The 13,586-nt window shown below is 49.8% G+C and overlaps 1 protein-coding gene across 5 annotated transcripts in view; it reads right to left on the minus strand.

Annotated features, from left to right (window-relative positions):
- Positions 1-5,410: 5,410 nt before the first annotated feature.
- The window catches only part of SIK3 (SIK family kinase 3), a 245,552-nt gene continuing 237,376 nt past the window's right edge, over positions 5,411-13,586 (minus strand). For all 5 annotated transcript variants that reach the window (XM_067751116.1, XM_067751115.1, XM_067751113.1 and 2 more), the window contains 4 exons: positions 10,369-10,532; positions 9,315-9,447; positions 8,310-8,480; positions 5,411-7,613 (listed from right to left, as the gene is read on the minus strand). In XM_067751116.1, coding sequence (XP_067607217.1) covers positions 8,323-8,480; positions 9,315-9,447; positions 10,369-10,532 — 455 coding nt within the window. In that variant the 3' untranslated portion in view covers positions 5,411-7,613; positions 8,310-8,322. The remainder of the gene's footprint in view (positions 7,614-8,309; positions 8,481-9,314; positions 9,448-10,368; positions 10,533-13,586) is intronic.

Consider the following 13,586-nt stretch of genomic DNA (forward strand, 5'->3'; position numbering starts at 1 on the left):
TGCCAGCGATGGCTGGGACTTCTCCACTCAGGCGGTGTCCTCCCCCGCTGTCCCCTCGCATTCCAGGGAGATTGTCTCACCTCCACCCTGCCCCCGCCTCACAAAGGCAGCAGACGGTGCTCCCACCAGTGCTGTCGCATCTCCTCATCGTCCCCCCTCTCCAGGCCCTTGCAGACCTCCCAGATTCAAAAGCAAAGGGAGCCCTGTGCTAGGATGCTGCCTGGGGAGAGAGACAGGACAGTGCTCAGTGGCTCCCAGACTCTGAGATGTCAGAGACCTCTAATATTTCCAAACAAATTCTAAAGACCAACACAGAGCTGCCAACTTTTTATTTTGTCATGTTAAAAATCTTACCCACCGCTGCGCCCCACCCGGCCCAAACCTTACCATCTGGTGGGATGAACTGGGAGATTGGGATTGACATATATACACTAGTATGTATAAAATGGATAACTAATAAGAACCTGCTGTATAAAAAAATAAATAAAATAAAATTCAGAAATTCAAAAAAAACCCCAAAAGAGCATAACCTCAGAATAAAGGACAGTTGCTTAAATGGGATACATAGATCTTTGCATTGTTAATATTTTTAATTAATTAATTTTTGGCTGCATTGGGTCTTCGTTGCTGCGCACGGGCTTTCTCTAGTTGCAGCGAGTGGGGCTACTCTTCGTTGTGGTGTACGGGCTTCTCATTGCAGTGGCTTCTCTTGTTGTGGAGCACGGGCTCTAGGCGCGCAGGCTTCAGTAGTTGCGGTGCGCGGGCTCAGTAGCTGTGGCACACTGAGTTAGTTGCTCTGCGGAATGTGGGATCTTCCTGGTCCAGGGCTCAAACCCATGTCCCCTGCATTGGCAGGCGGATTCTTTTTTTTTTTTCTTTTAATTTAATTTAATTTATTTTATTTTTAACATCTTTATTGGAGTATAATTGATTTACAATGGTGTGTTAGTTTCTGCTGTATAACAAAGTGAGTCAGCTATATGTATACATATATCCCCATAGCCCCTCCGTCTTGTGTCTCCCTCCCACCTTCCCTACCCCATCCCTCTAGGTGGACACAAAGCACCGAGGTGATCTCCCTGTGCTATGTGGCTGCTTCCAACTAGCTGTCTGTTTTACATTTGGTAGTGTATATATGTCCATGCCACTCTCTCACTTCGTCCCAGCTTACCCTTCCCCCTCCCTGTGTCCTCAAGTCCATTCTCTATGTCTGTGTCTTTATTCCTGTCCTAACCCTAGGTTCTTCAGAACCATTTTCTTTTTTTTAGATTCCATATATATGTGTTAGCATACGGTATTTCTTTTTCTCTTTCTGACATACTTCACTCTGTATGACAGACTCTAGATCCATCCACATCACTACAAATAACTCAATTTCGTTTCTTTTTATGGCTGAGCAATATTCCACTGTATATATGTGCCACATCTTCCTTATCCATTCATCTGTCCATGGACACTTAGGTTGGCAGGTGGATTCTTAACCACTGCACCTCCAGGGAAGTCCCAGCATTGTTCATATTGATATTGGATCCCACACAGGTAAGAATGGACACCAGCCCTTAGGGATGGCTGGTGTCAGGGAAAGACCTCTGGACTGCTAGTGGCAGGAGCCTAGGTTCTTATTTCATCTTTGCCTTCAGTGTGCAAAATCCTGGAGGAGGATTGTGAGCCAGTTATGTAATGTCCCTGCGCCTTGGTTTCCTATCAGTAAAATGAAGATAAGAACGGGGGTGGCTGGAGGACGAACCCAGGGAAATCCTGTAAATCAGTACCGTGTGCTTGTTGGTGTTCGCAGAGCCATCTTGTAAGGTTTCTCCTGGAAGGTGTGCGAGCCCCCAACACCAGGTCACCTGCAGGGCCCCTGTCATAGATAGAACCTGTGAACGTGCAGGCCGAGAGGAATTTTGAGATCAGCCTCTCCCCACCCACCATCTTCAGATGAGGAAACTGAAGAGTGGAGGAATTTGCCCAGTGTCCGTGGTGTCCCAGGGAGTTAGAGGCAGGGCTGGACTTAGAACCGAGGTCTCTGGACTGAGGACCCAAGGCAGAAATGTGCTCTGCACCACCTACTCAGGAAACTCCCTAATGTTCTCAAACCCAGCCGGGGAGTGCCGTCTGCCAGACCCCGGAGTGGCGGGGCTCCAGGCCTCTCCCACTCTAGCCAGCCTCATGCCTTCCTCCTCAGAGCGGAAAGCTCTGGAGCTGGACCACCTTAGGTTTCAATCCCAGCTCTGTCACTTGTTAGCTGTATGACCTGGGCTGGTCCAGACCTTCCTTCCACCTCACCTCGGTCTCTTATCTGTTAAGTGAAGATAATGATAGAACATGCATCTCCTGGAGTCATCGTAGGGGTAGCACGCATGGCAGGCAGGATAAGCCCCTCCCCCAAACACATCCATGTCCTACTCTCTGGAACCTGTGACTGTTCCCTTACATGGCAAAAGGGACTTTGCAGATGTGATTACAAGGACCTTGAGGTGGGGCAGCTATCCTGGGTCATCCAGGTGGGCCCGTGCCGTCACAAGGGTCCTTAAATACACAAGAGGGAGGCAGGAGAGGGAGAGTTGGAGAAGAAGGTGGGAGGCCAGAAGCAGAGGTTGGAGTGATGTGATTGCTGGAAGGGGGCCATGAGCCAAAGAATGCAGGCAGCCTCTAGAAGCTGGAAGAGCCAAAGCAGCAGAGTTTCCCTAGAGCCTCCAGGAAGAATACAGCTCTGCTGACTTCATGCTTTAAGGCTAGTGTGACCTATTTTGGACTTTTGACCTCCAGACCTGCACTGTCAGATAATAAATTTATGTTGTGTTAAGCACTGCATTTGAACATGCACGGCAAAACTGAAAGGGACCTGGCACTTAGTAAACAGTAACTGTTCTGTGGCCCAGAGTCCCAATTTCGGCCATTCTGCCCCCCTGCTCCCACTGAGCACACTTGCACTGTCAGACCAGAGCTATGACCTCCGTTTCTGGTGGCAGAAGTGGGGTACGGGGAGGAATCACATTTTCTCTGCGTGGCCTTGACGTGCAGATGCCGAGATGAGAGACTGACCCACCCCCAAGGCTCTGTGGGCTCAGCAGAGAGGGAGGCTGCCACTTGGCCAGCCCAGCTCCCTTGCCTGTTGTCTAGAGTCTGAGGGAGGCCGGTCCCCTGCTGGGGCAGCTCAGGGGTGTCTCAGGACGAGAGGCTCCTTCCTCTTGGGGGGGGGGGGGCGGTAGAGATCCTCCTAGCCAGCACACGGGGGGCCTCAGAAGCTTACCGGTTGGGCACTGTTTTGCCCTGCTCTTTGGTTCACTACTGAAACGATGAGAGCAAACCTAGTGTTTGACATCTGCACAGTTCTTCAGTGGCCACAGCAGTTTCACGATGAACTCAGTCTGTCCCTTTAAGGCCAGCAGGCCAGATATTCTCCTTGTGGTGTCTGTGAGAAGGCTGAAGCTGAGAGCTGCTAAGAGCCGCCCTGCGCCCTTCAGCCGTTAAGTGCTCGGTGCTGGCAGGAAGGGCATCAGGGGACCTGGCTTCTAGCTCTTTGATGGTTGCCTGTCAGCCAACAGCAGCCGGACCCCCGACTCCCAGAGCCCTTGTTTGATAGCATCTTACCAAGCCAGAAGCTTCCTTTTTAAATACACTTATTCTCTAGTGTGTCTACTCCATCTCATTGTAAGATACTTGGCTTAAACCAGCCCAAACCCCTCGTTACTAATAGTTTGGAGAAGCGAGTCTTTCTGGACAGAGACCTATGGGAAAACCACCACCAATAGCAAACGGAGCGCATCTCAGAACCAGACTTGGGGTCCAGCCAGTCATTGTCAGAGGCGCCAAGTGCCCGGATTGGATGAGCTGTTTGGTGGGTGCAGGGCCTACCAATGCAGGCCCGCAGTCCAACCACCCTCTTCCTTGATCTGGGGAGTCTCCAGAGTGACCGTTTCTGAAGTGGGTCCCCTGACAGGTGTGGGAGTGTCGCTGGCTGGCTACAGGAGTGGATTTTGCTCAGAAATGACAGGCCACTCATTTCACAATTGATGTCTCAACGTCGTGCTGGTCAGTCTGCGCTGGGAGGACTCTGTCCCCTGCTGGGCCTGGCACATAACAGACACTCAGCAAATATTTGCTCAAGGAACCACACTGGCAACCAAAGGAAGGGTCACCAGGGAGGCAGATGGTCATCTGAGGGAGTGGGCCTGGAGAGGGGACACAGGAATCTGGAGCGTTTGGCCCTGTATCACGGGCCCTGCTCAGAACATTGACTGGGAAAGCACATGGTGCAGGTCGGGAGGGGAGGCTTGAAGTTAGGAAGGTCTGGATTGATCAGGGGAGGAGATCCCCACAACCACCATCACCCTATTCACTATCTGGCAATTTTGTTGCAGCTCCTGGTGATAGATTCCAATTTAGACCCAGGGCAGGGCATTGTAACCAACCAAGATTCTCTCCTGCCCTCCCGCCTGGGAGATGAGGCAGCAGGAGCAGACGTCTGGCTCCTTGGCAGGCACGCCAGCCTTCCGAATTCTTGATCTGTGCCGGTGGAACGGGCTGGGGGCTACCACAAAGTCAGAGAGACGAGTAAGGATCTGTCAGCAGGGCTTCCATCTTCTAGAGCTCAGACCTCAGGGCCTGCATCCAGGAGGCAGGGCCCTGAGCTCATCTCAAAGGCATCTTGGCTGCATTCAGGAGGGCGTGGCACCTCCCGTAAAAGGTTCTTACAAATGGTTTGAAGTCATCTGGGTTTATCGCTGTTTGGTTTCAGAGACACTCCCAGCCTTCCATGGACCTGTGTACACACTCAGATGATTTCTAGAAGACCCTTATTGAGAAGGCTTTTTCCTGTTCTAAACAGTCCCACAGCGACTTTCTGGTCCACCACGGACTCCCTCCTCTCCCTCTTCTTCCTAGGAACTCCGTATTTCCAGCTTTTGTAATCTTTCTTCATAGAAGGGCCTTCCACCAGCTATCTGTCAGCCGTGGCTGGGACCCTGCTAGAAATTCTACCCTGCCCTCTGGAGTCCAGCCATGGAAAAAGCGGGAAAACTATAGCAAAAGTCCCCTTCCATCCTAACACTTAGAGTTGATCGTATCCCTGGGCTGACTGAGGTCACCCCATAAAGGCCCCAGCCTGTGCCAACTCTTTGAGGTCCTCCTTTTACTCCTTCAATAGTACGCTCTCAAGGAATGTTTTCCACCCGACTCAGCAAACTCTAACGTTCCCTTCTGAGGGGCCAGAGTCCAAGCCAGGTGCCTGACGACCCAGCATGGAGCCTTCAGCCTTCTAGAGAATGCTCGTCTCGAAAGGCGGGGTGAGATAAAGCGCTGCTCAAAGCCCCACGCTACACGCCCTCAGCCTCCAGCATTCCAGCTTCCAGCCTGAGCGTTTCTCCCAACTAGACTCCAAACCACAAAGGCAAGAAACATATCAACGTAAGATCATAATCAGGTGTTTATTTGCACAATCCCCTACTGTCCAACCAAGTTACTAAGTTGTAAGTGCCCACCAAGAAACGACTAAAGGTCTTACTGCAACTTGGGTCTGGAGGTTTTTAATCCTTTTTTAGTTCAACATAAATGAGAAAGAAAAAAAATACTCTGACATTTTCAAAGAACAGAAATAGGAAAGTATGTTCATATACATTCAACATATACTGCGCATATTGGTCACTACAATACAAAGCAATGATTTTTTAAAAGTGTAGTTCGCAAGATGGCACGGTTAATAGGCTCACTGGCTTTCGTCTGGGTGGTCGCAGGGGGGCGGCAGTCTGCTCGGTCCATCAGCACCGTGAACAAAACAGGTTGAGCACGTGGTGGGAGGCCAGCATGGGAAGTGCAACGAGCCCGGAGAAGTCAACAGTGGCTGTCTGGGCTGTCTCGGTTGCTTCCAGAAGGTGAGCAGCTGGTGGCCACACCAAGTGGAGGGGATTTGGGGACCAAGGAGACACGGAGAGATCCCAGGAAAGGCTCTTGCACTGCAGAAACCCACTCGAGGGATACCGGGTCCAGGAGCTGAGCTGCCAACATCAGTGAGAAGGCCAAGCTGCATGGGGATCCTGTCAGCAACACCAGGATGGCCATGCTGGGAACCCGCTTTCCTCTGTGCAAATTCAGGGTGAAAGACTAGGAGGCGCCGGGGGACCTTTTACTCTGCTTTCCCAGCAAAATGGATCAAGAGTCGGGATATTTAACACCTCTTCCTTGTTTTGAAGATCGGAAGGCGATAACCCAGATCCTCTGTCAGCCCCCAGCCAGCAGAGAAGACTTTGGTTTCTAACAGCGAAGAAAAATAAAGATAATGACACAAATAATAGCTATTGCATATGCACTGCTTCAGCTGGGGGAAAGGAGACCACTACATCTGTCACTGGCACGAGTGAGAACGGTTCACAATTACAAGGTCTAAATAAAATACTTTGAACAAAAGGTGCAAGTCACAATTCAAATAGAACAGAATCTGGTTAAACATTTCTCTTTTAAACAAAAATTCCTTTTGTTTTTATTTATTAATAATAATAATAACAATAATAATAACAATAATATCAACATTTACCAAAAACAATTCCTACATGATCAAGAATTAAAATAGGGGCTGAGGATGCCCAGGGAGAAGGAGAAGTTAGGAGAGAGGCAGGACCCAAGACAACCTCCTGTTCTTCTTGCCTGTGACAAAGAGGCTGAAAAGGAAAAGCATTATATGTATGTATATATGGATGTATACATATACATCCATATATATATATATGTATATATATATATACGGAGCAACAATCCTTGTTATAGCACAATATAAAATGAGAATAAAAGGTGACACAAAAGCATAGTGTACCACTGTCGGGTGTTCAGTCCATGGGTAGAACCAGCAGGATGATAAAGGCAACCAACTTTCCAGGTTGTAAGAGGGGAGCCGAGTTACACACCAAACAGATGTTCTAACTGGCAACCCATCGACGCCAGGCCACTCGCAGCCTCCGTGCTAACATTCTCATATGACCTCGGCTGGGCCAGACATGTTTTTCAGTGGATCCCAGCAGCAAAGACCTCTCCAGGTTCCAGGCTTGGGGTTTCTCTTTTTGCTCTCCAAGGGCCAAAGGCTGTCATCCCTTCCTCTGTCTCTTTGTCCAGCTGCTAAGATTCCAGAGGATGTTACCCTCTAGCTTCTGCTCCTGCGGAAGAGCCGTGCAGGGACTGGAGGGCGCTCTGTGGACGGAGGCCAGGGAGGGGAGCGGCTCTGCGCCCCTGGCCACCGTACACTAACTGCTTTGCTCTTCTGTCTCAAAAAAAGGAAAGAAAGAAAGAAAAAAAGAAAGAAAATCACCTCCAAAAGAAAACATACTTAAAAAAAAAAAATCAAAAATAATCCAAACCAAAACCAAACAAAACCACCAACTCAAATACACTTTCACGAAAGGTGGCGAACATGGATTTCCTGTTTATTTCCTTGGTGACTTGGTCATACAGGCGAACGTGGCAAAACCCCCCTCAGAACCCAAAAGAACAGCACGCTGATGAACCAAATGTGAGGAAAGGAGCCGACATTCTGGGTGGAGGGAAACACAATGGCAACTTGGCGCAATGCTGCTAGATACTGTTGGTTTAAAGTCATCCTTTTCATTCCCGCGCGGTACATAAACCTGCAACAGAGCAGCAGACACAGAGAATTAGTTTCCAAAGAGAGAGACTCATATATTCCACTGAAAACTTAAAAAAGAAAAAAAACATAGGTGCGCTTTACCTCAGATATTTAGAGAGTTCTGCCTAGTATGGATTCGCCAGGTGGCTTAACTTCCATCAAGTCTTTTCTGTCAATGAATTCTCAAAAACAGAACCGATACCACCTGCTGTGTGCGTTTAGGCGTTACTCCAGCCAGACTGGACTGTTTATCCGTTCTCTACCACTGGCCTCTGATCACACATTTCTGGAATATTTTGCCACTTGCAGCACAGCCTTAACAAAATCTGGCTGGCCATGTTTTCTTGCTGAATTTCATCCTTCAGGACTGAGTTCAAGGGTCACCTCCTCTCCCATTACCCTGGCCAGAGGTCCCATCTGTCCTCTGAAGCCCTAAGCTCCCTTACTCTGTGGAGGCTGTGGCACCTATAACACGTCTTATCCCCCATAATTCAACCAAGGGACTATGGCCAGCATCCACCCCCAAACAACTGGCGTAGTGCTTAATGAAGGAACAGGAAGACACAAAGACCTTGATGGGAAGGGTGGCGTTGTCAAGTTCACTGGCTCAAGTTCACATGGAAGGAATCTCCTGATGGGATCAGGAGCTGGTACTGGGCCAAAGGGCTGGTCTGGCCCCAGCCAGGGTGATACTCACCCTCCATCTTTTGCTACACGCCTGCCTGTTCCATGCTGAAGGAGACCTCGGGGTGCTTGTAGCTGAGCAGTATGTCTGTAATACACGTGGACGGGTAGCAAGAGGCGTTTAAATGCTGGCTGCCGTCAGTCAGGTCTGGATGCTCGTGACCTCCAAGACTCTCCCCGCATTCTGCAAGACCAGAAGCAACATGGGAGATGTGCGGGCAGCGGAGTGGTAGGTAGGCAAGAGGTAGACGGAGGTGGAGGAGAAGTCTGAACCTTCCGTAGCCCGACTCCCAGCCCTGAACTCTACAGGCCCTCGGTCTGGCTAGTGACCGTGGCTGGGGGCCAGGCTCCTTCCTGTTGTCCCCAGTGTCCGTTTTTCCCTCTTCCTTTACAGTCTCCCACCGTCAAGCACCGTCAGCTCCTGTGGTGTGGAGGACACCCTCGCGGCTGGCAGACACTGACTCCTGGGCACGCTCTGTACTCAGGACACTGGCCTAAGCACTTTAAACCCCCCAAGCTAGTTAATGCTCACAGCACTATCTAGGACAGGGGCTCTGTCTGTCCCTTTACAGGGGAGGACCCTGGGGCTCAGAAAGGTTAAACGCCTTAACCTGTGGAGCCGGTAAAGGGCAGTGAGAATTTACCGCAGACCTGTCCGCTCCCGAGCCTGGGCTTTATAGCAACTATGATACCCTCCCTCTACTGGTCCTAAAGGGAGACAGACATGAGGACACGGTGCCCTCTCATCAGAACCAGAAAGAGTTATGGAAGGAGCATCTTAACAGAGCGCTGCAGACAGAAGTGTGACGCCCCTGCCCTCAACCCGGAGGCGCGCTCCTTCACGCACTCACACTCGGTGCAGGAGAACTGGGGAAAGGCTGTATCCAGACAGAACCCCTTGGGGATGCCGTGGCTTCCCATAGGCTGTTTGTACAAGAGGGGAGTAGTCACTGGTGACCATGAAAGGGGGGCCCCTCCAGGAACTTCTCCGGGCTGCCCCACGCATAACACCCCTCACCCTCATTCTCCCCATCCTGGAACTGCTGGCTCCCCATGAGCGAGGACTGACTGAGAACCGCATCTGACATCCGGGCAGAACTAAGTGCTTTCCCAGCCACGAGACTCATGCCAGGCAAGTTATCCAGCTGCACCTGCAGGAAACAATTAGGGAAAGAAGTAAGGATATCAGAAAACGCGCCACCCTCAGGGACCCCTAGAGACAGCTGTGCCCTCCAAAAGAGCCCAGGCAACAGCCGGCCTCAAGCACTACCACCCAGACTCCCTTCCTCTGCAGGGCCATCTAAAGGGGGATGCGGCAATGGCGGCCCCACGGGAAGCTGAGGCTGGGGCTGGGGGTAGTGTGGGAAGGGAGGGGCACGGTGATCTCAGCTGGTGGTCAGATGCCCTTGACATCGACATGGCCTTCCAGTGCCAGGTTTCTGACCTATCTCATTACCATGAGGAGTCTGTCTTAGGACAGCACTGTCAACAGCACTCTCTGCGAGGATGGGAATGTTCTGTACCTGCCCCGTAGGAAGCCAGCAGCCACAAGGGCTACTGAGCCCTGAAATGTGACTAGTGCGACTAAAGAACTCAGTTTTCAATTTTATTTTGTTTTAATGACATTTAAAATTGAAAAGCCACACGTGGTTGGTTGCTGCTGTATTAGACATGCTGCCTGCGAGTCTGCCCTAAGGAAACGGCGCTTTGCCGAGTGGATTAGCTCCCTTATCTGAATGAATTCAGTGGAGCTGCCAGAAAACTAACCAAGAGCCTGAAGGCTCATTTGCTGGGGCCTGAGTTTAGACTGTCTGGGGAGAAGTTCAATAACTAAGACAAGAGGAAACAGACGGCAACCGTTCTTGATTCCTCAGTCTCAAATGTGGAGCTCAGGTTCTACGGAGATGCTCCTGGAGTTCAGGATTGCTTGTTACGGTGATTCCGAGAAATGCTCCCTTAGTGCCCGGAGGCGCCGGACTCTGGCTGAGGAGAAGGAGGGTAGATGCCACCCCGCATTCCTAAGTTCTGTTTTCAAGGACCCACTTCCGGAAAGCAGGAGGGGGCCAACATACATAAGCGTCGTCACTGTTCTGGATCGTGTGGTGTCTCTGGAGGGTCCGGGGCCTGTGGTGTTCACTGACTGAGGGGTGTGCTGGGTACCCAAGTCCATTGTGATCTGGCAGCTCCATCGCTTGTCCTGGAGAACTTCTATCCATGCAGTTCCCTAGGACAGACTCTGAGGGGACAGAGCAAAATAGGGTCAGCAGACCTAGAGTTTCTCCCAACACTGGCAACTCTCACCAAAGAAATGTCTCGCAAGGGACAGTGGGCAATGGTGAGGGCCACGTGCGCACTCTCCGCTCATCCTCAGCTGGCTGGTGATGCTCAGAGGAGCCTGGACCAGCCTGCCAACCCTGAGTCTTAACAGCAAAGCCGAGGCTCTCTCTTGCAGGGATCACACCCTTAGGAGAAAAAAAATCCCACATATCAGTGGTTGGCTGGATCACACTGAACATTTTCTTTTTTTCTTCATTTCTCTGTTGATTTGATAGTGCTACGTTCCCACACCTAGATGTACAGAAGAATCATTCTTGGCGCTTTCAGGACCTCTAGCCTAGGAGGATGGCCTCCATCCTGTGGACGCCTCTCTCCCCTTCCTTGGCTTCCCCTCTGCACACCACCCAGTCCCCTCCTCTCCTCCTCTGACTGCTGCCCCCAGCTCCTTCGCTCTTTACGTTTCTATCCTTGACTGTCTCTCTCTCCCCACACTTGCTTTGGCAGTATCATCTATTTTCACGACTTCAACTACACTGCTTCTCTATAAAGAATTATAGAAATGCTCTTTTAAGCTCCAGATCCAAAATTCTAACTATTTACTAGGTATCTTTCAACCTGTCCAATTCAATTGGACTCAACATGTCCAATTCTAAACTCATCAGCTTTCCCCCACAATCTCTTTCAGACATCCTGGTTTTGGTGCCTACTTTCCTAATCTTCTGGGTATGATGAGCTTGTGGAGTTCATACTGATTCCTTACTCCTGGCTCCACATCATCTTAAGTCAGAAGAATGTGTCCCTCCAATGTTGGCCACTTCAGTCTCTTTCTTACTAATCTCACTGCTTCCACTGAAGTCCTGTTACCTCTTGCCTGGATCACTATAAAAGCCTCCTAACCATCCCTCTAGCACCGTCCTACAAAGACTAACCTTTCTATAGGGGAGCCCCAAACCCCTCATTTTCACAACACCGTCCCAGCCTCTCTTCCCATGAGTACGCCACACGACTCTCCTCTACATTCTAAGCTCTGGTCAAATGGGACCATGGACAGTTCAATGCATTTGCTCTCACTGTTCTCTGTCTCTGGAAATGCTTGATTCTTTTACTTCCATTCCTGCCAATCCGAATCAACTCATCCTTCTAGGTCCAGCTCAAATGTTATAATTTTTATGAAAATTTCCCTTTCAAACAGAAATAGATCTTTCCTTCCTTTAAACGTCAGAAGACTCTATTGGACTCTGATTACTCTAATGTTATTCCTGGCACCATCTTCAGTTGCATACTTGTCTTAAGTATTCATACTAAACTGTAAATTCTTGGAAGACAAGCCCTCATGTATTCTATGCATGTTTGTGAGCCTTCACTATTCCAGAACACTGTCCTCTTCCCAGCGTTTAATAATAATCTCTTTAACTGATATTAATAAACACTCTCTTAATGTGGGTTAGCCACCTGTCAGAGTCATATAACCCTGTGGACTGGATTTTGGAGAGAAAGAGGAATTCATGAAGACTGAGCATTTCTTCTTCTTGGCCAAGGATGGTCAAGAAGAATACCAGGGCCACACCTAAGTTGACAGGATCCTCCTGGTGGCACTCCTGGCTCCAGTCCTTAAGAGCCTAGAACTTCAACGTACGTTTCCTTTGCTTGGTTGGTTTTTCTGGGTTAAAGCTCCCTGGCAACTATTGGGCTCATCTCCTGATGAACTGTACCTTAGCGAGACCAGGTTTTTAAACAAATTTTAATAGGAAATACAGTCCTAATGCTACCATCCCAGTATCTATTTGAATAACGAAAGTAAAATGCGCTGCTTGAGTGATGGTTAAAGGGTTTCAGGTCTCTATATTCAAATGGTCTCCGTAACCATCAAGGTGAGGCCTGGGTTCAGGGGCTGAGGCAGGACGGGAAGGGAGGGGAACAAAGTGACATGCACGTTGCTGGTAATGCAAAACACTCTGGAGAAAAGTGAAAGGATGGGAGCTTCCAAACTACCAAAAATGAAGTCAAGTGAGAAATCGTTTGAAAGTTCTTTGAGCAAAGAGGTCAAAGGAAGAGCCAGGAGCCACCGCTTTTGCTACTGAAAGCTAAAAGCCAGCAGCGAGAGGAAGATAAAAGAAAGCCTACGCCAGGGCTTGCTCTGTGGGATTAGGTCACCCATCCTACCCACCCAGCCCGATTCCTCTCAGTGGACATAGCTCACGTGCTGGCCGCAGGGCCAAACAAAAGCCACCGGCAGGAAGTGGTGCAAGGCTGCCTCTGTGGAGTGAGGGCCTGGCTCTTGAGTCTGCTTTGCCAGGAAGGAACACGAATAGCTGCTTCTTACTTTTCCGAAGTGTTTTCTAATGCCTATACTTTCTTCTTTGATCGCTAACCCCATCCACTCAATTCCCTGGGGCTCCTTTTTTCTGGACTATAGAGCTGGATGCAAATCTCATGAGCTGCACCTCCTTGCTCTCCCAAAGACAAACGCGAGAGCTCTCCCGTTTAAAGATTTTTAAAGGATGATTATCAAACGTGAGGAAATGGCAAGGCTAACAGCATGTATAAGCCCTGGGTCTTGACATTCAGTTCCTTCCCACCTCTTCCAGAGGCCTCACTGTGTTTATCTGATATGTATGCTGAATCTCCCTCCCCCAACCCACCTCTCTTTTTTTAAATCTATTTTTATTCCTGAGAATGGGGTTTCTCCAAACCCAAACACCTACCCTCCTTTTGGCCCTGCCTTTGAGAAGGTCCCATGGATGCTGTCCTCCTAGCCTGCTCTCTTCACAGCCTTTGGGTCTGGTGCCAACACACCTGAAAGTGCCACCAAGACAGAGCGAGCTATTGCTTGACAATCACATGACGAGCCTTCCTGACTCCCTGGCCTAGAGCTCAGAAGCACTAGCTCTGGGGTCAGGAAGACCTGGGCTTGGATCCTGGCTTCACCAGGATTCCTGAGGTGGGGGATCCTGGGCAAGTTAACTGACTTCACTGGGTCTCAGTCTCTTCATCTGTAAAACAGGACCTACTC

This window comes from Pseudorca crassidens, chromosome 9, assembly GCF_039906515.1.
Source record: "Pseudorca crassidens isolate mPseCra1 chromosome 9, mPseCra1.hap1, whole genome shotgun sequence".
Taxonomy (NCBI): domain Eukaryota; kingdom Metazoa; phylum Chordata; class Mammalia; order Artiodactyla; family Delphinidae; genus Pseudorca; species Pseudorca crassidens.